Source organism: Eptesicus fuscus, chromosome 14 (genome assembly GCF_027574615.1).
Source record: "Eptesicus fuscus isolate TK198812 chromosome 14, DD_ASM_mEF_20220401, whole genome shotgun sequence".
NCBI lineage: Eukaryota > Metazoa > Chordata > Mammalia > Chiroptera > Vespertilionidae > Eptesicus > Eptesicus fuscus.
The window spans coordinates 34,478,790-34,503,602 of record NC_072486.1 but is presented as its reverse complement, the minus strand read 5'-3'; the positions used below and the strand labels follow the sequence as shown (position 1 = coordinate 34,503,602).

The window sequence follows — 24,813 nt, the reverse complement described above, 5'->3', positions numbered from 1 at the left end:
TAAAATAAAATATTACCTTTTGTAACAATTCCCTCCACTCCCAGTGCCCGCCCCGCGTCCCAGCCCAGCCGCCCACTACCACTTGACCAAGAGAGCAGCTCCACAGAGTGATGGCTTACTCCGAGTTCCCCACGGCCACGTAAGCATATGAAGCTCTTCTGTGACAGGGGCCGCAGTGAGCCTTACTGAACGTGGTTTCCAGCAGGGGTCGGTCTGTGGAAGTAGCTTCAGGCTTTTCTCCTACAATCGGGCCCCACCTAGGAACTCAATCATAATCCCTCACACAACTAATTCCATGATTCTTCTCACCTGACCTCATCAACCCATCCCAACAGCTCTTCTTGCCCAGAGTGAAGGGACATTTCTATTCACCCTGTGTTACTGGGTCTCAACTGAAAACTCACCAAAAATCTTAGCATCAAACAAAAATAGCTCAGGAATTTCCAATTGCACTTAAAATGCAATATATTGAATGTTGAATAAATTCATTTGCAAGGCTTTTAGGAGTGCTTCCATTTGTCTTCATGTTGGTATGGTTTATAAAACAAGCAAACAAAAAAACCCTCTTTACTTTTTAAACTCTCTTCCCTGGTTGGTGTCACTTTCTGAAAAGACAGGGCCTGTGTTCAACCCAAACAACTGGCTTGAAAAAGCCATTTCCAGGGATTTCTAAATACAAGCAAGCGTTGTTTAGGCACCAGGATGATCTGGCACAATCTGGCACAATGTTCCCCCTCAGGTTTCCTAGCATGCAACTAAACCCCGGAGGGAAAAGAAAAGTTCCTTTGGCTCACTCCATAATTCTTGCCTGACCCATATTTTATGCTACTTTAAGCAGCAATCCGCTGAAAAGCTCAGAAAAAAACAAAAAAAAAAAAAAACTAAAAACAAAAAAACAAACACTTGAAAAGCTCTTTAGGGACAATTTCGTCACCCTTGGCAGAAATGACACACAGCCTCCTCTATGGGTTCTGCTTCCTGCCACATTGCACTTGTGCAGTGAGAGGATTTTATTTTCGTGGGTTTGTGACAGCTTAATCATCAGCCTTCAGAAAAGAGGATCATGTAGGTAGAGCAGCAAGTCTAAATTGTATTCATTTCTAGAAACCTCTAATCATGTGTTGGAACTTGGGTGAGAAATAAATACGGAAATGACAATTGTTTTTATTGCAATCAGGGGAGTTCTGTTTCAAAGGAGCTAATGTATTTAAAAAGCAAAGGCTTACGCCTCATAACAAGACTAGGGTTATATTGCCGACTTTGAAAATTTCTAGCTGGATGGTCTATCCTAGCCCGCTGACTCTCTAATTGCTTACTCAGGACAATATAGGCCATGAATACCTCATTGTCTTGGTGTGATAAAATGAGAAGATGGGCGACAAAACAGTTCGTACGACATGAAGAATTATTTCCACGCAGGTTGTTATTTTCAGAATGCAGATGGAATTATGTGAACTCAACTGTGATGTTTGAAATGGGAGACTTTTATCCAATCTCTTAAAATCAGTAATAATACTTATTTCTGCAGTTAGTGAATAGGAACTTGATGGCTCTCCATATGTTTACATCTCTTACCATTTTTTTTCTCTCTAAGTTTTGAAGTCACTATATGGCATTTTATAGAAATTTAATTCTATATTTGCCACTAGTTGTTTGGAAAAATGCATGGCTGAATTATATTCCTGGTATATTTATAGTAGCAGGGATATAAAAAATTTATGTTTTAGAAAACAGTGCATTTGCTTTATCATCTATTAAAATAAAATTAAATAAGACTATGCTATGTTATATTGATTTCCTTGTGATTATAATTTCAATAAAAAATGATTTCAAGATTCAATCATAGCACTTTAAAGGTAGGAGAATATCCATTAGAGCATTATTCAAAGAAAGGGGATTAAAAACAATTTGCTACAATTTTTAACAAAAATATCTAGAAAAAAATCAGACAAAATATTATATAGTAGTACTTAAATCATAATTAAACATGGAATGTGAAATAAGGTAAGTACTTGACTACTTCAATATTTATGATTATGAAATATTTGAAGTAAGAAAATGAATACCTTGAAGAAATCAACAAAACTTATTTGATGGAAGAAAAAGGTCAGAGGAGGAATTTAAGTACTTGAGAAAAGCACTAGTAAGGCTAACTAGAAAGGGTAATTTGTGCTTTGGAGCTAATCTATAAATTGGGCACATTCAGAATTATGCTAATGTTTAAGCTAATTGCTTTTTAAGCAAAGGCTTAGGCCTAGTAACAAGATAAGGGTTATAGTGCCAATTTTGAAAAATTTTAGCTACATAATTAAAGAAACATCACAGTGGTTTGCTTTTCATATTGCCACATATATCTTCCATAGCCCCTAAATATCTGATTAGTTGGGATAAGAGTATATGAAATTTTTTAGTTTTCCTGAGAATGAAGAGAAGTTCTATAGAATAGGTTAAGGCTTGACTTTAACTGGAAAGCATAGAATCATAAAGTATTTTAGGGCTAGAAGAGACCTCAGGGGCAAACACTGCTATCCTATTTAAAAAACAGCACAATATTTTATATGTGGTTTTGAATTGAATTTGAAGATAATTTTATAATCACTCTCATTTGATTCCTGTCACTGGCACTCTTTCTAAGGGAAAATTTCACAAATGTTGGGTCAAATTAGGGACAGACATAAACTTGCTTTCTTTTTCTGAACACAGCTATGGAATCAAGTTTAGATGCATCTCTACAGCAAGGGCTCACAGAAGTTGTTTCCTCTATCCAGGACCCTGAGAAGATTGTGAAATAGATCAGATGTGGGAGAAAGAAAGAGTGGAAGCATTGCCTAGGGGTCCCCCAACTCCATTATTTATTTACATGTTTATTATGTAAGCTCTGATGCTTTTATTTGGAAATAATTTTCCACCTATTTTATAATGTTTTTGGCATGACGCTTTGGTCTGCTCCCCCAATCACTATTATTATAGCTCTCACTAACAATGGAGCAGTGACTATCAATACTCTATTGCAAGGTATCAAATGAGAAAGCAAAAACTGACACACTCATTTTAAGCTGCATCATATAACAATGGCTCAGAACCCAGCAGTTTATGAATGAAATAAAGATACTTTATTTGTTACACAGGCACTTGGATATTCACATGCCCAACACGATACACTTAACAACTACGAAAACATGAGTGGAACATGTCTGTCTGTAGGATAAAGAGAAGTTTCACCATGTAAAGGTGAATGAGTGCATTAACATTTTTTTCCTTTACTTTCCTCTAAGAATTTCCAAAATCCACTGAATTTTTTAAAAGTTACACTTGAAATGATATGTAAACAAAAACTGATCTACATATCCACTGGTACGCTAACTCGAATTGTGAGCAGTTTAAAGTTTTATCACAAGGCAACATATTTATAGTCATGCTTGAACAGATTAGGTTAGTCGCATGCATTCCATTCTGCAATATGAATACTGTTAATCTACTTCCCAACAAAAGTCAATAGATGCCCAGTGCATAGAAAAATACAAATCACTGTAGTCAATATATTATGGGGCTCATCTTGGGACTTACACGGTGATGATGACGTCCTGAAATGCCATGCCCACAAAAGCACATTAAAAAAGGGATAAACATATTTTATCAGACAATCTCTAAAAATTAAAAGACGAGGGCTTTACGTTTGGGGAATGTTCTTGCTGTGTGCTTTGAATAGTGCCTTTCTGCTCACCTCCTTCTGGCTTGACTGGTCCATCAGACATCACCTTCCTGAGGGCTAGCTGGCTTTGGTCTTGGTTGCCATTGGCTGGTGGAGGCAGATTATCAGACTGAGTTCTTTGAATGGGGAGGACTCCTGCTATGCTGTGTCTGTGCTGCTTCCTGGCATGATTAGACTGACCGCTTTTATGTGCTGCTGTGGCAGTGTGGGTGAAATGGAAACCCAGAGTATGTATCCTCAGATGGAACCAGCTTAGATGTTAGTCATGCAAACAAGAAGTGATCTTTTGCTCTAATTAAAGAAGTCGTGTTTTCAAATGCCGTAATGACACCACATGCACAGCACTAAAGGGGGTTAAAACTGGCTGTTTCTTTGGACATTATGACTTTGGGAGATGGGGAGAACGTTCATCTCTCGCCATTGTCTGGCGAATGCCTCTTGGAAGTAACAGTGCATCTACATTTGTAAAAATATCTGTGCTTGGTATGTTTTCATATATCAATTGACTAAGTTTTCACAAATTAAATGAAAATACAGCAGTTAAAATGGATGAATTGTTAGGCTTCAATTGATATGTTGACTTTCAAAGGATTTCCAATGGTTAGAAAAAAACCACCTATAAATTCTCTGTTATCATATTACAAAGTGTGATCCAACAGGAGGGACCTGATTGTGCTCCTTAGTGAGGTTTCTGCCTCATCACATGTGCTTATTCACATATTATTAATATTATATACTTTCTTGAGAATATAAGACATGTGCTTTTCTTCAACAGATTTATTTTTCCAAAAGACTATAAAGATTTCCACATGGGAAATTACGGCATTTCCACATGCAGTATCTATTACAGTTTTTAAGCTTGAAATGGCTTTCCCCCCTATGTTCTAGAACTTGACTATTGGTCACATTACTCTCCCGCCTCAAATTTTTGAGTGTTTTTAGATTCAAGCATCTCATGTATAATCTGCTTTAAATGCCTGTGTGTGTGCTTTTTTTTGGTGTAATGCCTGGGAAATTGGCAGCCACTGTGCTTATAATTCCTGTATTCTAGGGGATAATTAAGTGCACACAAAAAGGACACACAACGTTGTTTGCCTGCAAACATCACAGACACAGCTATCCAATACTATGAGCCAGGTTGGATGGATGGTGGAGACAGAGGAGAAACAGCCAGTTTTACTGCAGTCTATGTAAATTAAAAAAAAAACTCTAAATAAGAAGGAGCATAATTATGTGCTGATAGTTCTTACACAGACAAAGGGACAGAGAACAGAGTGAGCAGGATGTGCCAGAAACAGAAAGCAAACAGGAAAGGACAGCAGGAAAGAAAGGCAACAGATGAACATTAAGCTGCCATGCTGAGGAATTTATTTGCGTCTTTTACTTGGTTGAAGGCGTTGCTGTTGCACGGCGGCTTCAGCAGCGGCTATAGCAGCCCCTGCGTCTTCCAGGTGGGTCTGGGTGACGCTGGTTTTGCTTTGACTGCGAGAGGGTCCATGAGAGCGGAGATGGCCTTCCGATGAGGATTTCGAGCTACCAGGACTACTATGGGACTTCTCAATGGTGGGAACCTGCATGTCTGGTTACGAAAGAGTAAAACCTGAGTTAGAGTTGCCCCAGCATTCCTCCTGTCAAGCTTGGTGTCACATAATTTGAAGCTGTCTTGAGATTTAGGTTGATCTGTTTCTTTTTTGGCTCCTTTTGTGGAACTGCTCACCACACAGAAATATGATCATACATTTGGGAAGCAATTTTGGGGAGGAAAGGCAAATGGATGACAATCTTGAGAAGAAGAATACATTCTAACTAACCTTATGTGAATGAATATATTACAGTTTCACAAAGCAGCTCTGCTAATTCTAGTAGGGACCAGGTGAGAGACAAGAGGCTTGTACTGTAACAGGAGGAGCTGTAAGTAAAAATGTAGCGAGTTCTTGGATGAAGGCGTGTGAGTCACTAGGAGATATTACAAGTGAAGGTTGTAGAATCCTTGTCTCGGGTGATTTTGAGAATGTTTATATACTTCACACTTAGTCATAGAGAGGGGTCTTTACATGCATGATCTTCCAGAACATTAATCAGGGCAAAGTTTATCTGACTAAATGGAATTCATAATTAATCTATAGAACTCATCCATCTAAATAATCTGTAGCATTCATTGTATCAGTCGTTTATCGCATCAATTCAGTTGGCTACTGGACATGGATGGCCTCGGTTTCCTATTTCCTAGAACATTTGCCCTTACAATTCATTCCTTTCTAATGGGCGAAGAACCACTTTTCAAGTTGATGTACTCTCTGAGAGGAGGAGCGAAGGAAGCAATACTTAGGTCTAAAATAAAAATTTGTATTTAGTAGTTCAGCATATCAAGGTAAGATACTACATGGTTATTTCATATAGGCAGTCACTCAGTTTATGATCAAGATTAATGTTGTGTTATAGGGTAATTGATAATGAACCTCCCAAAGGATAAGCTAATTCAAATGGGAATGCTGTGCCTATCACAAAATGCAATGCATGACATTAACATTTAAAAAATATGATTAGTTGTTGCACTGGCTGGTGTGGCTCAATTGGTTGGAGCGTCATCCTATACACCAAAAGATGACAGGTTCAATTCCGGGTCAGGGTACATACCCAGGTTTTGGGGTTCATTCCCTGGCCCAGTCTCGTACTGGAGGCAACCTCCCCTTTCTCTCCCCCCCTTTCTCTCTCTCTCTTCCTCCCTTCCTCTCTCTCTAAAATCAATAGAAACATGTCCTTAGATGAGGATTTAAAATAATAATATTAGTTGTTCTTTAAAAATAATATTTTTATTGATTTCAGAGAGGGAGAGGGAGAGCAAGAAACATCAATAATGAGAGAGAATCATTGTTTGGCAGCCTACAGGGAGTGGAGCCCACAATCCTAGCATGTGCTCTGGCTGGGAATTGAACTGTGATCTCCTGGTTCATAGGTCTATGCTCAACCACTGAGCCACACCAGCCAGGCTGATATTAGTTGTTATTTTTTTTTTTTAAATCATAGAAATAGCTCAAGTCCAATATTTAGGAAAGTTTTAAGTAAATGTCAGCACACACATTTTTTGATATGATATATAAAAGGAAGGTGCAAAATTGTGTATAATCATACATGTAATGGCTAAGAATATAATTATGAAAATAGGGATTTAAACAATTAGAAGAAATATGTATAAGTGATGATTATGTCTAGTCAATGAACTCTTGAGAATTTTTATATTTTCTTTATGAAATACCCCAATTCATCTCATGAAATCATATTAACATGGATTTTGAGAGTTGGAAAAGAACCAATAGCTCATATAGCCCAACCTTCTCCATTTTACAGGTTGAAAATTGGAGAGTCAGAGAGGTGAAGATCATGAACTTAATCATGAGCTGATCTGAGACTATATCCCATTTCTCCTTATTCTTTGCATAATAGTATATTAAATACTTTCTAATATAACTCAGCCTTCAAAATATATTAAGTATACAGGCATTCATATTCAAAAAGATACTGAATGAACAAAAAGACAAAAGCTTTTTCTACTTGAAACATCTCCTACCCTTGGACGGGTCAGGGAAGATACCATGGCTTCTGCTTTTGATGACAGATGGCTTTGGGGACTGCTGGCTGCTTTGACCAGAATGGGACTTGCCATGATCAATGCTTTCAGTCTGTTCTTTGAGCGGATACCACCTGGGAGTGTTATCGAGGTGAGATGTGCTGGATAAATCAATCAATACCTGAAAAAGAGTACAATAAGTCAATATCATTTATAAATTAAGCTATAATAAATTCATTACTTTTTTCTGTGATCTGAAATTTATTCAAGGACACAAACCCAAGGATGATGAGGTTGTTTTTCTAAATTTTCTTCACCCATTATATTGGGAATAAGAACTTGTACATACTAGATATTTAATGAATGTTTGGTGAATAAAATCTTTAACTATTAATTACATTTTTGTTGATGTTATAAAAAAGGCAGAGTGAAGAATCGCTTCATGAAATAAAACTTGGTTAAATGGACACATTCTAGTCCTCAAAGTGGCTAGCATTTTTTAAGCTTGATTTTAGGTACAAGAGGGACAAAATTAAAAAAAGAATGAAAAATTTGCAATTACTAATATATTCCCTCTATTTTAAAACATACTTAGTTCACATTTGAAATAGGGATATAACTAAGTTTATGATGAAAAAGCACTGTGTCATGTTGAATTGGCAGCATTTTTACTTTCTTAGTGGTTCATCAATAATAATAGAATTTATAGTTTCTGGCATCTTAGATTTGATGAGATATTAAAAAGAATATCATCAGCACAATGAAGATATTCTCTATGTTCATGTAAATATAATAAATCATAAAAACTTCAATAAGTCAGTTTTTTAACATGGGGCATTAAGTCAGATGTAACACTATATCCTGTCTAAGATCAAGATTAGTCTGTGTGGCTCTACCAGCATGGGGCCTACAGGTGAAGGTCAAATGGTCTAGGTGGAGACTCTAGGAATCAAACCAGGCCTCATTCCACCTAGACTACACAAATGTGTTCTATTGTCTCTATCAAAAGGATATATATATTTATAAGGATATATATCTTTAGCCATTACATATATATATATATGGTGTTATATCTTTTTGGAGATTATTTTTTAAACAATAATTTATAACTTCTGCTTTAAGCAAAGATCACTACAAAAAATATATATTTTTGTAATATGATTAAAACAATCACAGGATCTGACTTATGCTACCAGATTTCAAGTTTAGGTTAGATTCCTTGAGAATTTATATAAGACTGTTTTTATTGTTTTCTCTTCTAGTTTGCTTCTTAAAATATTTTGAAAGATTTTTCTCTGGATACTTGCAAGAAATAAGAATGTAAAATGTCACATCATTCATACATGCAGTGAGGAATAGCAATTAAATAAACTGAAAATGCATTTTAAAAAATTCTAGTCATTTTATAATATAACTAGAGGCCCGATGCATGAAATTTGTGCAAGAGTAGGCCTTCCTTCCCCTGGCAGCCAGAGCACCAATTTCCCTTTGGCACCTGGGACCCAGGCTTCCCTCGCAGCCCCAGCTTCGTCTGGAAGGTCATCCGGGAGGATGTCTGATCTAATTAGCATATCATGCTTTTATTATTATAGATAATAAATTTATTTCAAATCTTTAACATAAGCATTTGAATTTAAAGCATGATCATATATCTTTTTATCAAAACATAGGATATATAATTTTATTAATCAATGTTACCCCAATAAATTCAATACAAAATTTGGAAAAAGTAATCCCTTAGGAATCAAAGGCAATTTAAAATAAATGAACCTAACTCTGTACTCAGTTGGTAGAATAACCACACAGAGAGAGATTATTCCATAAAATTTTGAAACATAGCAATATGACTCTACCTCCATCCCTAGTGGAATATATTCTAAGGAAAAAATGAAATGCAAAAATTTTTAAACTCATATTAATGTTTAAATAATAATGTTCATGGTGGTATTTGTATGGTTATTCTTTGACTGTTATGTGTATTTTGTGCAATAAAGTAAATGAGTAAAAAAATAATTTCATCTTGCAAATACTATCTAATAAAAGAGAAACATGCAAATTGACCGTATCTCCACTACGCCCACAAGCCATGCCCACCAGCCAATCAGGAGCGAGTATGCAAATTAACCCAACAAATATGGCGGCAGCCATGGAGCTGGAGCCAGCTGGAGGCTTGGGTTGCCCCTGGCGATGGAGGAAGCCAAGCTTCCAGCCTGCCCTGGCTGGCCCTGGCCTCCGCTCAAGGCTACAAAGTTTCAATTATAGAAGATAAATAAATCCCAGATACCAGGGCCTCTGCTTGGGTCGCTGGGGGGCATGGCCAGCCTGCAAACCACCACAGGCCCTTTGCCTAGGCTGCCCCATGCCCCAAGGGAACCCCCACCCTGATCTGGCACACCCTTCAGGGCAAACCAGCCGGCCCCCACCTGTGCACCAGGCCTCTAGCATATCTAATAAAATAGTAATATGCAAATTGACCATCACTCCAACATACAAGATGGCTTCCCCCATGTGGTCAAAGATGGCTGCCCCCATGAGGACACAAGATGGCCACCACAAGATGGCCAGCAGGGGAGGGCAGTTGGGAGGGACCAGGCCTGCAAGGGAGGGCAGTTGGGGGTGATCAAGCCTGCAGGGGAGGGCAGTTAGGGGTGACCAGGCCAGCAGAGGAGGGAAGTTGGGGGCGACTGGGCCTGCAGGGAAGGGCAGTTGGAAGGGACCCAGGCCTGTAGGGGAGGGCAATAGGGGGAGACCAGGCCTGCAGGGGAGGGCAGTTAGGGGCAATCAGGCTGGCAGGGGAGCAGTTAAGCATCAATCAGGCTGGCAGGGAGTGGTTAGGGGGTGATCAGGCTGGCAGGCAAAAGCGGTTAGGGGCAATCAGGAAGGCAGACAGGTGAGCAGTTGGGAGCCAGCAGTCCTGGATTGTGGGAGGGATCCCAGATTTGAGAGGGTGCAGGCTGGGCTGAGGGATACACACCCCCATGCACAAATTTCGTGCACCAGGCCTCTAGTTAATTATAAAGTACATCAAGTGGCAAAGTAAAAACCATTTCTTAAGTTGCTATCCATCTTTAAGAGTAATCTTACCTAATAAAAGAGAAACATGCAAATTAACCATCACTCCACTACGCCCACAACCAATCAGAGTGAGTATGCAAATTAACCCCAAAAAAGATGGAAGTTAATTTGCATACGCAGGCGCAGAACAGCCAGGAGGGGCTGGCCGCCTGCTATGAGGGGAAAGGGGGTGGCGGAGGGAGCTACAGGAGTGGTGCTCCAGCCAGAAGGGAGGACTTGCCAGCTCCTGGGTGGGCTGAGAGCGGGGACTTGCTGGCTCCCGGGCGGCTGGGAGTGAAGCCAGGCGAAGGAAGGCCTATTCTTGCATGAATATTGTGCAACAGGCCTCTAGTTAGAAAATAAATTCTATCTAGCAAAGGGCTTTATCCAGAAGTACTTATCTTATAAACTTCATGCTTTGCATAAGGCACTAATTGGTAGTTTATAACCAAAACAAATAAGGAAAAGCAAAGCAAAGACTCACCTCACCAAGAAAGTCATTAGAAGAAAATCTATCATAATCCCAGACTGTCACCTCCAGTGTTTTCTTCTTGAGCTACAGTTCAAATCAAAATGTCATTCACATCATTTTTCATCATAAATTTTCATTACACTCATATTATAGACTCATTTATTTTTACTTCCTTAAAAATCTTTTCATTTACATAAAAATACCTGAAATATTATCTAAAATTATGTGGGTTTATACTAAATATTACCTAAAATATCAATGACTTTGTACTCCAACCTAGTAAATATCATGAGACCTCACTATTTTGTAAATTTTGTTAATATCCTGTTAATCTACCCCCATCTTTAAAAGTAGAATTTAGAATCTATAAATACACTTTAAATACACAGGATTCATAGGTTGCAAAACTGTCTAGGTTATTTAGATAAAATATTTGGATTAGAGTTTTTTTGGTTTCAGTAAATTGCCAAAAAACACAATAGTGCTTCTTATTTCTGCAGGTGAATTTAACTTATTTTAAATTCAAAAACCCATATTACAATTTATATCCAGCTTCACCTTCATAGTCAATTTAGAAATCTTCCAGAGGGCAAATAATAAACCTCATTTCAAAAGACAACTCATTTGTAAGTTATTGCATATGGATGTTTTCTTTCTGTTCTACTTGTAGTCTTTCTCTCTGAAATTTAGATTATAATCTTTCAATAATTTTGTCATTACTATTCATATATTATACTAAATCTATCACATAGAACATAATCATTACATACCTGTTCCATGGAGATACTTTTATAAATTACTGTTTGATTCCACTCAGGATTAAGACTTTTCTGAACATATTTAGTCCTTCTCTTGTACTCAGCACTGAATTGGAAGAAAAGAAAGAGTTCCCTTGATTATTCACCTTAACTGATGACTTCATAGTCAACCTGAAGGGCATGCAGATATTTTAAGATGATATTTTGTTTTGAATCACTATCAATCATCTCATCATACTCATGTCTAAACCTTATTTTAAGTTAAATGCACAATGAAAATGTAAAAATATGTTGGATGCCTTTAGGTTTATTTGCCCTAGAGTAGTGTCTAGTTTGTTTGCTTTATCCTACAATTTAAAGTTTTTAAAGTCAATTTAAATATTTCCTATTTAAATATCTATATTTCATATAGATAATATAACTTAGATACATGCATGTACATATAAAATATTTTAAAAATAGGTAAATTTTAGAGTTGCTTAGGGAAATTCTGAATGGTATATCCTAAAAGTGCTGTGGAATTAAAGATAATTACTATAAATATTTACTTTTTCCCCAGATGTACTCAAATAACTAAAATTGTTTGGGAAAAAAATTAGATGTTTATTTTAATAGAGTATCTTAATCTTAATAATGAGTTGGTTCTCCAATTCTCTCCAGAATCAATGTATGTGGCCTTTATGATTAATGGAGGAAAACACACCTTATTTCCGAGCCCCCTCCATCATCCCTGGCTGTCCTGTGTAAATGCCAATGAGTTCCTCTGCAGTCTTTTTACACTTGAATTTCCTGACACACAGAGATGGCCAGACAAAACTATTCCTTTAGTAACACTTGGGTGTTTTTTTTTAAATAATTATCATGTCCTGACCATCTTGAGCATGATCCCAATAGGCTGTGTTGCCACATTACACAATTACAAGTTGAAGATGGCCAGACAAGCAGGGGGATTAAATGTGAGCAAAAATTCAGGTTGAGAAAATAGTGGAACTCAATTTCTTTTTTCTTCCTTGTCTAGTAAACACACTAAATTCCCTCATGGGAAGATTACATAATGATATTATATTAGGACAATTAGCTATATCTAATAATCAGAGAAGTTTCCTAATAAGGAATGAAAATAAAAAGTCAATTTATCAATATGGGACATGGTGTTTATATATAAAAAAAACACACACACAACTAAAAAAAACTAAATCTTCATTTCTGTGAAGTTTTGACTTATTTTTTCTTATTTTTTTTCTTATTGGCCAGTCATAAGCAGATATGCTTTTAAGATAGACAGAAAATGATATTTAAAACATAATCATTCTACCTTAATCCAGCTGAAAACAGTTCTCTGAGTTTCTCTTTTCAATTTAAAATTACTGATAGTGAAGAATGGAATATGATGGCTTCTTTGTATTTAACTTTTATAAAATTAACTAAAATTTAAGGTTCTCATTTTAAAAATTATTTGGTTTTTCTTTATTGAATATATATATATATTCCTTTAATGCAAAAGTATATTTTCAATAAATGTATATAATTTTTCCGAAGTTACTCTTCTTTCAATTTAGAAGATGTTCAGAGCACATCCCATTTTATAAGCTATTTTTCTGTGTAATAGTGTGTTTATGGACCATCACTTTATTTTCCTCTGTGCTTCCTGAGGTCAAAGACAATGTCTGTGTTGTCAACTCTAACCCCAGGACCTAGCATAGTACCTGGCGCAGTCTGTGCTAAATATTTATTGGATGCACCCCTAAAACATTCTTGTACTTTTTTTTCTTTCACAATTCATTGCAGTGAAATAATTTTTGGCCTTCCAATTGTAAATATATACAACACGTGGGTCTGCTTTACATGGGACGTGTAGGAAATCGCTTATGCTAACAAGGATGTTTAGAGAAAGTCCAGACAGGAACTAGGTTTACAGGTATCATGATAGCTAAAACCAGCTTCAGTTATAGGAAACTCTCATTATTGGGAAAAATTATGTACTTTGTCCAAAAGTGTACTGAAAGAAAACCAGGATGAGATCTCTCACATAGCCTTATTTCTATTCCTCAGTTATTCAGGGACAAGTACTGAGTTCATGGGCTCTTCAGGCTCTTTCTTTGACTTTCTTTAGCCTCATCTTGGCTCACATTTGGGCTTTCTGAGCCCATGAGTATATTGAGCAGAGGGTGGAAAGAAGACAAAAAAACTGAACCAGTGAAATGACAAATGTATTACATTATTTTATTATCATTTATTAATCCTCACCCTAGGATATATAACTTTTCCATTGCTTTTTTAGAGAAACCGGAAGGGGAGGTAGGGAGGCGGAGAGAGAGAGAGAGAGAGAGAGAGAGAGACAGAGAGAGAGAGAGAGAGAGAGAGAGACATAGGTGTAAGGGAGACACATCTACTGATTGCCTCCCTCACATTCCCTGACCAGGACCAGAGACCAAAACTGCATCCCAGGTACGTGCCCTTGACCAGGAATCCAACCCATCACCCCGCGGTGTTCTGCCAATGCTCTAACCATTTAGCAACACCAGCCAGGGCTACATTTTGTTATTGAAATTGAAGAAAAGAAAGATGTCTGATTTTCTATATAGTATTCGTAAAATAATTTGAAGTAATTCAGTAGCCTAAGCATTCTGTATCTTTCCCCCCCCCCAGAGATAACTGACCATTGGCTCCATGAAGCTTATTGTACATGTTATTAGCAATAACAACAGCAACCATTTATTGAGAGCTTATTAAGTGCCACCCATGATCACTTTTGGTATATTGTTCCAGGTGTTTCACAAAAGGCCTGGGAGGGGGCCTATTGTAAGTCCTATCTAGCAGAAAAGGAATAGTTTTAGAGAAACCTCACTACTTGTACTTGGCAGGATTGAAATCCAAACACAATTTTTTTAAAGTCTTTACTCACTGACCTCTTCAGCCTAACTTACAATGTCATTACTTTGCCATTATAATTCCTTCTTTCATTGCCAGTTCGCAGAGATGGTGATAAAAGTGACTTCTAGATGAAATATAGGATGAGAAAGTGATTTCTAGATCTTCTAAATTGCAATCCAACACAGCCTAGACTATTTCAATCATTACTTATACACAGAAAACATGTTCTCTTCTAAGGTAAATATAGACAAGCGCTTCATTCTGACAATATCCCCCCAGTTTCTCTCGCTAAAAGACAGCGAGGTTCTAAATAAAGTGACTGATAACGTCTGTTCTAAAATGACACTATCTCTTTGGAATAAGTAATTTTGCGTGTCAGTCTTAGATCTGGGTGGCATCCTGAGATGACAGAGCCAGTCCGAACAAGCATCCTTTCACAGTATCATATTTTACTATTTGCCATAATTATGGAGCTACAAGGAAACAAAAAGTTTCTGGGCAGTAGAAAGACTTGGTGAATAATCTTATTCTTTAAAATACTTAAACACTTATGCCTTTAAAAATCAGAAACAGCCTCTTCTGGGCACAGCTTGTCAGGATTAGTAAAAATGTCAAATTTTAATGTCATTGACAACAACAAATCCTGTACCATTAATATTCTGTTGGGTTTAAAATTCTCATAACCTTATTGCTACAGATGGTACAAGATTCTCTTCCCTAACTGAATAATACATTTAATTTATAAAGCAATGAGATGTGCCAATGGAAACTTTTGGTTATGTTTTGAGAGATAGCCTTAGCTGACAATGTAATGATGCAATAGTTTCTGACTATTGGCAAACAAAAGATGCTCATATGTTGTTCCTAATGCTCTAGAACAGGCAGGTTATGGCATCCTATATTGCATGGCAATCATTTTGTTGTGCAGAAGGGCATGGAAATGTTTCCATATCAAGGTCTAAGTGAAGGATAAAGACCAGACAACTATTGTCTTTAAGATGAGATATACATCTAGTACAGACATCCAGATCAGTTCATTCCTTTTGAAAATGACTAGATTTTTAAAATTCGTAACAGAACACCCAGGTGAACTTAAGGCATGATTATCACATGGGAGGCTACATGAATTTTAGTGTAAGCATTATGAATAAAAACTTTTGTGCACAGCCATGTGGCTCAGTGGTTGAACTTTGATGTATAAACCAGGAAGTCACAGTTCAATTCCTGATCAGGGCACATGCCCGGGTTGTGGGCTCGATTCCTAGTAGGGGGTGTGCAGGAGGCAGCTGATCAATGAATCTCTCTCATTATTGATGTTTCTAGTTCTCTCTCCCTCTTCCTTCCTCTCTGAAATTAAAAATATATTAAAAACAAACAAAACTTGCAATATGCCTAATTTCAGGGTGATATTTCCTTATTCATACTCTTTTATGTTTTAAATATTTTCTTGTTTTCTATGTTCTATTGCATACATCTGCTAAAACTATTTTGTAATGTTTTGGTTGGAACAATTTGCTATTTGTCTAATTCACAGACACCAACATATAGAAAATAAAAACTGTAGCCCAAGTTGAACTGTAGGTGTATGTACAGGATAAGGCAAAAATAAAATGAAAAACTCTAGACAGTACAGCACAGCTTAACACTGAAAGAGAGCCAACTCTACCTTGCATTCTGGACAACCATGACTTGACTGCATTGATTCCAAGAGCGCAAGTGAAGGATACAACAGGAAGTAGGAAAGACAGAAAGAAAAAAGTTAGGAACAGAAGGAAGGAAGAAAACATGAGAATAATAATTAGGGAGCAATACCATAACCTACAAATTACATGAGGCAGAAATTAATCTTTTAACTAAAGTGAAAATAATACCTCACAAGTGCAATAAACCCCAAGGCCTCAGCCAGGGTAATAATTGGCAGTAATTTAATAAAGGACTAGGAATTGAATAGGAGTAGCATATTAGCCGCCTTTGGGCCAAATCCCACCAAGCAGGAATGCTTTGTTTGACAAACTGCATGAGGATGGCTTTCCGTGGGAATCTCACTCTTCACTTCACTATAGTTCCCATCTTATCCTGCTACCCCAGAATGGACTGACATATTTAGGTAACCTGCCTGTCCTTTCTGCTTATTCAAGTGTGTAATAGTCTAACTGAAACATAGTCCTGTAATAAATAAAAGAAAGGTACTCTAATATTGTTTGAAAGATGATACTCCAGGATATTATCAAAGATAGAAACTAAATGACTGTTTTATTTTAATTCATTAGCAAATGTTAAATAGAGATAGACCCCTGGCAGTGATTTCCTCTTATCCCATTATACTCTGATTAAATAACACTGAAGGTCTAATGACCCAAATCAAAGACAGAATGAAGTTATCAGTTTGTTGTTATACCCATGTTTAAAACATTTAGTCAAATTACAGTTATAACTAGTACATAAAGTTATAAATGAATTACCATAAAATAAAAACTCCCTTTTCTTGCACTATATGGCTAGTTGTTGATCTTTATAAATTAAGTAAATAAATTAAAACTATTTAATTTATACCAGCAATATGTTTCTAAATAAAATTATTAGGTAGGATAAAATTAAAGGCTGTATACTGAATTTGTTAGAGCATCTGGCATTTTTCAAATTATTTTCTGAATGTTATCTAATTTGATTCCCCTGACAAACTAAAAATTATGGCTCTGCCTACCTTGGCTCTCTCAATATCAATAAGCAAACTAAATCTCAAAGAATTGGTGATCTGCCTGTGGTGATATAATTAGCACATAGCAGATTCAGATGCAAGGCATAACTCTAATTTGGATCCTATTCAAACAAACCAAATACAGTCATAAACAAGTTTTTGTATGATTTCAATGCTTTTAAATTGTTGGTTTGTTTTATAGCCCAGAACATAGTTTATCTTGGTGAATGTTCCATATACACTTGAAAAGAATATGTATTCTGTTATTGATGTGTAAAATGTTCTATAATTATCAATTAGGTCATCAAACCAACTAGGAAAATATCATGAAGCAATTGGAGAAATTAAGGCATTATTTATAATTTTTTAAAAATTAATATGGTTATATGTGGTATTATGATTATTTTTGAAATGAGTTACCTTTTAGAAACATATCCTGAAATATTTGCAGGAAAAAGTTATATAGTTGACATCTACTTTAAAATAATCTGTATGGAGGGCGTATATGTGGGCCAAATGAAACATGACTGGCTAGGAAATAGAAAATTTCCAAGTAAAAAGTAATATTTGAATGTAACTCCTTAAATTAAATTAAAAAATAAACAAAATGAACAAAAATAAAACCAGAATTTTCAAGTTACCAATCCAAAATTTTTGTTGATTACTTATGTTTCCATTATGCTAATTTGGCTAATATAAATTGTTCACATAAGGTATAACAATCTGCTGGGTCCAAATCACTGTTTTGAAACCATCCTTGAGTATTGATTTATATATTAGAACATAGCAATTTGCATTTATTATGTGAAAATTAAATATCTCCATACAGAGTTTGCTTTATATGAACAGTTTATATATCACACAACAGATTCAGAGATAATTTTCATTTATTTACCAAAGTAGACATTTCAGCTGGCTTGTTTTTTATTTTATTTTATTAGTATTTTTAAAACACTGATTTGAAATATGCTTATGAATAAGGATGCATCAACAAGTCACTTAATGAACATTTAACATATTGGATAATACACATGTCCCTTGATATAAAGTACTAAGTTATGTGTCCTTGAACATTGGTTTTGCAAATAAATGTGGGAATGCAAGGTCATTTTAAAATCTCCCACACATAATTTCATTAAATGATTTCACAGACAATCTGACTGGTCATAGGAGGAGTGGTTTCCAGAATCTAATCACTGAAGTGCTCTCTCTCACCGAGGCAGGCTTTATTAGGACTAAAGGCTCTCCTAGAACCCTTCAAGGCTTAATTATACATTTTAATTCCACCTGATCTGCTACTTATAAATAAATATTTCATGGGGGTAAAACTAAGGAAATGATATTAAACTCTTTGAAATCAGAGACGGGGAGACATTATATCATTATTTTTTAAATAAGGGGATGCATTACTTAGAAGAAGTCGTTTCTTTACTTACCCTCGCCCTGGAAGAAGGTACACTTTAACAAAGGGGTCAGAATAACCATTGTTGTCTCGAGGGACTAAGTTTCTTGCTTGGAGAATGTGTATTATGAGATTGCCAAGATCATAGTTGATTTGAAGCTTAAAGAGACAGAAACGTATTTGGTGAATATTATTTTTTTGTTTTAACAAACATAATTACATTACCAGTCAATATTTTACAAGTATTTCTTTTTGTTCTCATAAGAAGCATCAATCCTCATTTCCATTTTATTTGAAACTGAACAGACCAGTAAATGCCTAATTTAATTGGGAGTTCCCAGGCACATGTTAATTACTAGCAAAAGTGCTATTCATTTTTTCTGAGGTGGAAGTCCTGGCCTGTTTAAAATTCATTTAGAAGGAAAATGATACAGTGGATTCTAGTTGCATTTTTTAAACGAAATATCTACTTTTAGGAAAAGAGTAAATGTTTAGCATTCATGCATACAATTATTGGAATTCTGAAATTAAATTAACTAGTTGGTACACTTATTAGAAAATGTCATTTGCATTTCACCAAATAATTAGCAGTGGGTGGAATCATTATTTAAAGATAAAGTTATCACTACTGAAATGCAGGAATATTTCAGAAGGTGTAAAATTTACCTCTTCCTATATTACATTATGCGATGTTAAACCTGAAGCTTTTCTTTCTGTTCTGCTATTTTTCTAGTAGAGTGAGAGGCTAAGATAATCAAATCTTGTTCTTCAATTTTAGAAGCTAAAGAGGAAAGAGGCATTGCCTCATAGATGCTTAATAGCTATTACAAAATTGTCACTCAATAGTAAAATATTTATATTTCTAATAAATATTTGAGAAGCCTGCATGATTCAAAATAAGTGAAGTAACCCATTTTACTCCTTAGAAATTGAAAGGGTCTTTTGGTATTAGATAAGAGTTAATTCTGTTTAATGTTCTTACCAATTAACAAAAAGCAAAACATTTGTATTTCAAAGCAGAAAATCCATCAATAAAAATACTAACAAATTTTATAATCATACAAAACAGTTATGTAATAGTTATGTTGAAAATGAGATAATTCAGATGAGCTAAATTTTATCTAAAATTCCATAATTAAAATAATTGTTAACTTTAGTATAATTTTGATCTGGTTATCATTTTTTGTGGCAAAAAAAGGAATCTTCGATCACTTTTCTCTACACAGAAAAGCCCAGAGTCTGATCACCATGCAGTAACCGCGTGCTACAATGGATACAGAAATATACAATTACTCTGGAATTAATTTCACTGAGATACAGAACAGCTTCCAAATTTTTCAGAAGTTCTTTCCTATTTTCTCCTTTCTCTGCCAGCCTTAAAGTCCATTTTTAACTGAAAAAGTACCAAAACTATTTCTTGTGCTTTTTTTTTTTTCAAAACCATTTATTGAAATGAAAACTTGCAGGCTTCAAGATAGTGCTTTTCGAAATGTACTCTGCAGGGCCTTAGAGAACACTTAGAGTTGCTCACAGGTTACTTCCAAGAGAGAAGGAGATGCCTGTCCCCAGGAATCCTCAACCAGAGCTACTCAAGTGCTGGCAGGTGTCTTATCTATGGGTGTCTACATAAAGTGTTCCTTAGAATAAGGTTTTGCTAAAAGAAGAAAAAAACAAAAACAAGTTGAAGCCAATGTATAAGGGGATTTAAAAAAAAGAAAGGAAAAAATATCCCAAGAGTTACGAAGGAATGTTTTTAGTATAAATGTCTACTACAGAATTAAACACTACTGCACAAGGGAAAAGAAAACAACATAAGAACAAACAACAACAAAAACCACAGCAAATACTGGTCCTGGAGCAAGAAGTATTTTAAAAAATGGGAGAGAAAGAGAGAAAGAAACTGTGAATCAGAAAAGCTAGCTTTTTTTCTTTTTTTTTTCTTTCTTTTTTTTTCTGTCTGAAATAAAGGATCAGGGCCTGGCCTAGGAGTGGGAAACAGCAGTGAGTCAGCCAGACTTAGAGAACATCCGTAATCAGGCTCCATCCTGCGGGGTCCTTCTTAGAAAGGTGTCCACCTTCAGCACTTTTTTCTCTATTTCCGCAGTCACACTCCACTTCTGTTTTAATCAGTGAGTAGACAATCACTTAATGTACTACTTTGCATGTCAGCCCCTTTGTAATATTTCCTGTTGGCCCCTGCTGAATGACTTATTACATAGTCCTTTTAATTAGTCTTTTCCTTACTCCGAAATGTTTACTGATTATTCTATTATTTAGTGGCTCACTCCCCCTCAGCTCACATTGAAGGTTCTTTTAAACTTCTCTCTACAGGACCCTTTCACGGCAGCAAAGCTGCCCTCGTCATTTCATGCCTGTCTGGCAGCAGAATCTTTCCCCAGATCTTTTCTTCTTCCAGGAACACACTCCCCTTTCCCCCTGCTTATCCTCAAATTAGGTCAAATCTCTGTTATCCTTCGTGAAGTCTTTCATGCACATTTCCTCCAGTACGTGTTGGAGTTGCAGCTAATACTCACTGTTCTCATTCCTTTATGGGGAACTTACTATCTTCAAAGTTATTATTTTATATTGTGTTAATTTTTTCTATGGGGCATTTCTTATCTACTCTAAATTACATTTTGGTATCATCTAAACCACAATTTTCTAATATTTTTACTATGACGCACAGTAGGAAATACATGTTACAATATATTACACTAACACAGAAACACACATACACAGAACTAAAAAGAGGGATTAACACTACTTTTTCCTATTTTCTTGGTTAAAATCCACTAAAATGACTTCAAAAATTTCAAATTAGTCATGACCCTCCCCCTCCCCCGCCCAGTAAAAAAACACACAGCTCTACAAGAATGTTCAACTATTATTTAACAATTGTTAACCAGAGGAAGAAATGAGGACAGCATTCAACTCATGAAACTCTCGAAGAAGAAGAAACTTCAAATTTCCAGGAGAATCTGTCATGTTGGAAATACATTCAACAAATATAAAGTAAAATGAGACCTAAAATGTATTAATGCTATAAGGTTTCAGTCAGGTTTTAAGGCATCCAATTCCAAAGATATAATTAGATTTCAGAAAACACATATTTGTATTAAAATACTATTCTGTGCAGTTGTACTTTTTCCCTTTATTAGATCTGTATGTGTTTTAAAACAGAAAAGGTTCCAACAGTGTTTACAACTTCAACAGACCAGGGGGTGGAAATAATCAGAAAAGATTGCATAATGATGATTAAAAAAAAACACAAAACTTTCATACCTGAATTTCTCCTGTAATTGGATGAGAGACAACCTTTGTTGCATCAGTAGGCTGTAATATTAAAAACATACATTATAATAGATAAACCCTTCATAGAATTTACCATTTTAACTTCCTCCTGAAATTAATTTCTATTTGGTCAGAGCACACTGCCTGGAAAATATATTTCACCCATTTGTCTGCTTCAGATTATGCTGTCTGCTTATACTTCTCAATACATGTTTAATTTTATAGCCACATGAATCTGCTTTTCATTTTGTTAAGCCTGGTTTGAAGCTATAATTTTATACCTGCAGTAATGTATTTTCAATTACTTAAGAAAATGAACGCTTTGGTTCAATGTACTCTATTTAAATATTCATAGGATTTAAAGATCTATAGAGGAATAAAAAAAATATTTTTTTTTATACAACAGCTGCCTAGGAGACAGGAGTTATGAAAATCCATGCTTATACTCCTTTGTTGGGTATTCCTTTTCCCTTCTAGACTGAGATACCAGGCAATCACTTTCTAAGATCTCATACTTGATTATAATTCCATCCCATTCTATTTGAGTTCTTATTTCCTTAATTAGTTCCTTATATTAGTAGAGCCTTAAAAATAGGAATGTGATCTGATAAACTGATTCATACTGCTGAATCAATGACTAATTGCTGATTTGTAACATTTCAATGAAATATTTGTAGAAAAGGAGAGATGACAAACCTGACCTCAGATCTTATAGAATTTCAGGCAATGTGGAATGTGGCATCAATTTAGGGAGACATTTTCCAAAATGGAGGCCAGCTTACCACTCTACAAATAAGGCCCTAGTCCCCCTACATGTTATATGTTGGCCTTGTTTTAATAATTAACTGGAAAAGATCCTTAATGTTTAGGTGTATATACTTGTTTTACCAACTTTTCCTTTAAATTATTATCCTAGAAATGAGAGCAATCAAAAGGACTCAGCTATATTCCAGGTCTTGTTCTGTGAAATAATTACAGAAAATACTAATATAATCATTAGCAAAGTTATGGGCTATATGTTAAATTTTCTAAGCCATCCATCCTTTATTCGTTCAACTCGTTTATATGAACAGTCATTTATTAACACTGAAACCATGCTCTGGTTACAAAGGATAAAATGTCAGTTATTGAACAATGATATTTACTTCATAATTATTTTACTACTTAAAATTCAAGGAAAGAAAACTGAATCTAGAAAAAGAAGGACCACACAAGTCCTGAAACTATTTACCCCTCAATTAAAGATGGGAGCTTTCTAAAACCAGATATCCTTGCATTTCAATGAGGAAAGTTGGGGAATAACTGAGATCAAAAAGTAAAAAGTGAGACAAAAGAAAAAGCAAAGTGTGATTATTGGTAACCTATTTTTTTTTTAAACAGTCATAGGTTATTTGACAAGAGCACGCAAACCTAACTAGATTTAACATAGAGAATAAACTTACAGATCCTTTTTAGTTGTTTGGGTATGACAGAGAACTCGTAAGAATGCAGAAATGGAAAACTGGTTTGTCTGGGGGTTTTTGCTTCAGTAGATAATTAGGAAACGAGAAATCATAACATCTTAGAACATGATACTGTGTTTCCTGTCTGCTAGTCTAAATAAGGTGGAACTAGAAAGCAACTCAAAGGTCATGGCACACTTCTCACCTTGCTGCTGCTGTGTTTCTTTTTGCTCACCGAGGGGGACCCTGGTTGCCCGGGGCTGGGGACAGAACTGGATCCTGCTGATGTAGGGCCTGAATGAGCGTGAGATCCTTTTTCCACGACAGAGGACATAACCAGTGGTGACTGCTGTAGCGAAACCTTCTGGAGCTCTGCAGCCAATTGCTTAGGATCAACCCCTGGGGACTTTGCTTTATCCACTACAACAAAATAAAATGGCTTTATACATTTCTGGATTTCATAGGTACTTAACACCATGGAACTGATTTGAATTCTAGATGACAAAGTCAAAATATTACTTATATAACAACCTACGTTTTGAAAAATAAAAACAATTAAAAATACATAAATAATTGTACCTTTATGTATCTATTTCTAAGAAGTCTAGAAGGATCACAGAAGAGTAAAAGAATTCTGAGTTACAGAGGGAAATTGATCTTCCTATTCCATCTTCAGAAAATGTTTTTAATGTTTTACATAGGAAATTGTATGAAGATAAAATATTCCATTTTATTCACTGGAATTTAATTTGTATGACCAGCTACTTTTCCTTCTTTAAATCTTAACTATAACTTTCTCTAAGGGGGAAATTTCAAAGAGTTTATTTACATTTGCGGATGTATGATCATTTCAAGAGGCCCTGGTCTCTTTATTTAGTGTAGTAACCCAGACTCAGAATGCACAGGAAGTGCTCAATATATAATAGTTAAACGAAGGAATAAGTGATATTTTGAATCTCACATTTGATCTAAATGTAAAAATGTGAAATCACACAGCAAAAATTTCATATACATTTCTTTAATGGGTCTAACATGCAAATGTGTATTTCCCTAGAATGCTAAAAATGTAGCTACAATGCTTTTGATTTTCTTTACCATTACATAAATACATAAACATCCATCAGTCTATTGCTTTATTTTTGTCTATATCTATGTTTATGTCTATATCTTTATCTACAGCTACATCTGCCTCAATAATTGTAGATTGTTCCCAACTTATGATAGTTTGACTTAACGATTTTCAACTTTACAATGGTACAAAAGTGATACACATAATAAGTTACATGAGCTACTCAACAACTTACAATAAATAGGCATTATTTTAGATAATTTTGCTCAACTGTAGGCTAATGTACCGTAAGTGTTCTGAGCACATTTAAGGTAGGCTGGTCTAAGCTGTGATGTTTGGGAAGTTAGGTGTATTGAATGCATTTTTGACTTAAGAATATTTCCAAGTTATGATGGGCTTATTGGGGCGTAACCCCGTTGTCAGTGAAGGAGCAGCTGTACTTCCATGTCTACATTTTTCGTCACAGTTGAAAG

The 24,813-nt window shown here is 35.6% G+C and overlaps 1 protein-coding gene across 1 annotated transcript in view; it reads right to left on the bottom strand.

The window, feature by feature from the left end:
- Positions 1-24,813, bottom strand: part of PCLO (piccolo presynaptic cytomatrix protein) — a 289,574-nt gene that overhangs the window by 50,609 nt on the left and 214,152 nt on the right. The window contains exons 14-21 of the mRNA XM_054726345.1: positions 23,477-23,691; positions 21,821-21,871; positions 18,573-18,697; positions 16,105-16,131; positions 11,577-11,670; positions 10,819-10,890; positions 7,281-7,461; positions 5,097-5,291 (exon numbers count right to left, since the gene is read on the bottom strand). Of these exons, the coding sequence (XP_054582320.1) occupies positions 5,097-5,291; positions 7,281-7,461; positions 10,819-10,890; positions 11,577-11,670; positions 16,105-16,131; positions 18,573-18,697; positions 21,821-21,871; positions 23,477-23,691 (960 nt within the window). The remainder of the gene's footprint in view (positions 1-5,096; positions 5,292-7,280; positions 7,462-10,818; positions 10,891-11,576; positions 11,671-16,104; positions 16,132-18,572; positions 18,698-21,820; positions 21,872-23,476; positions 23,692-24,813) is intronic.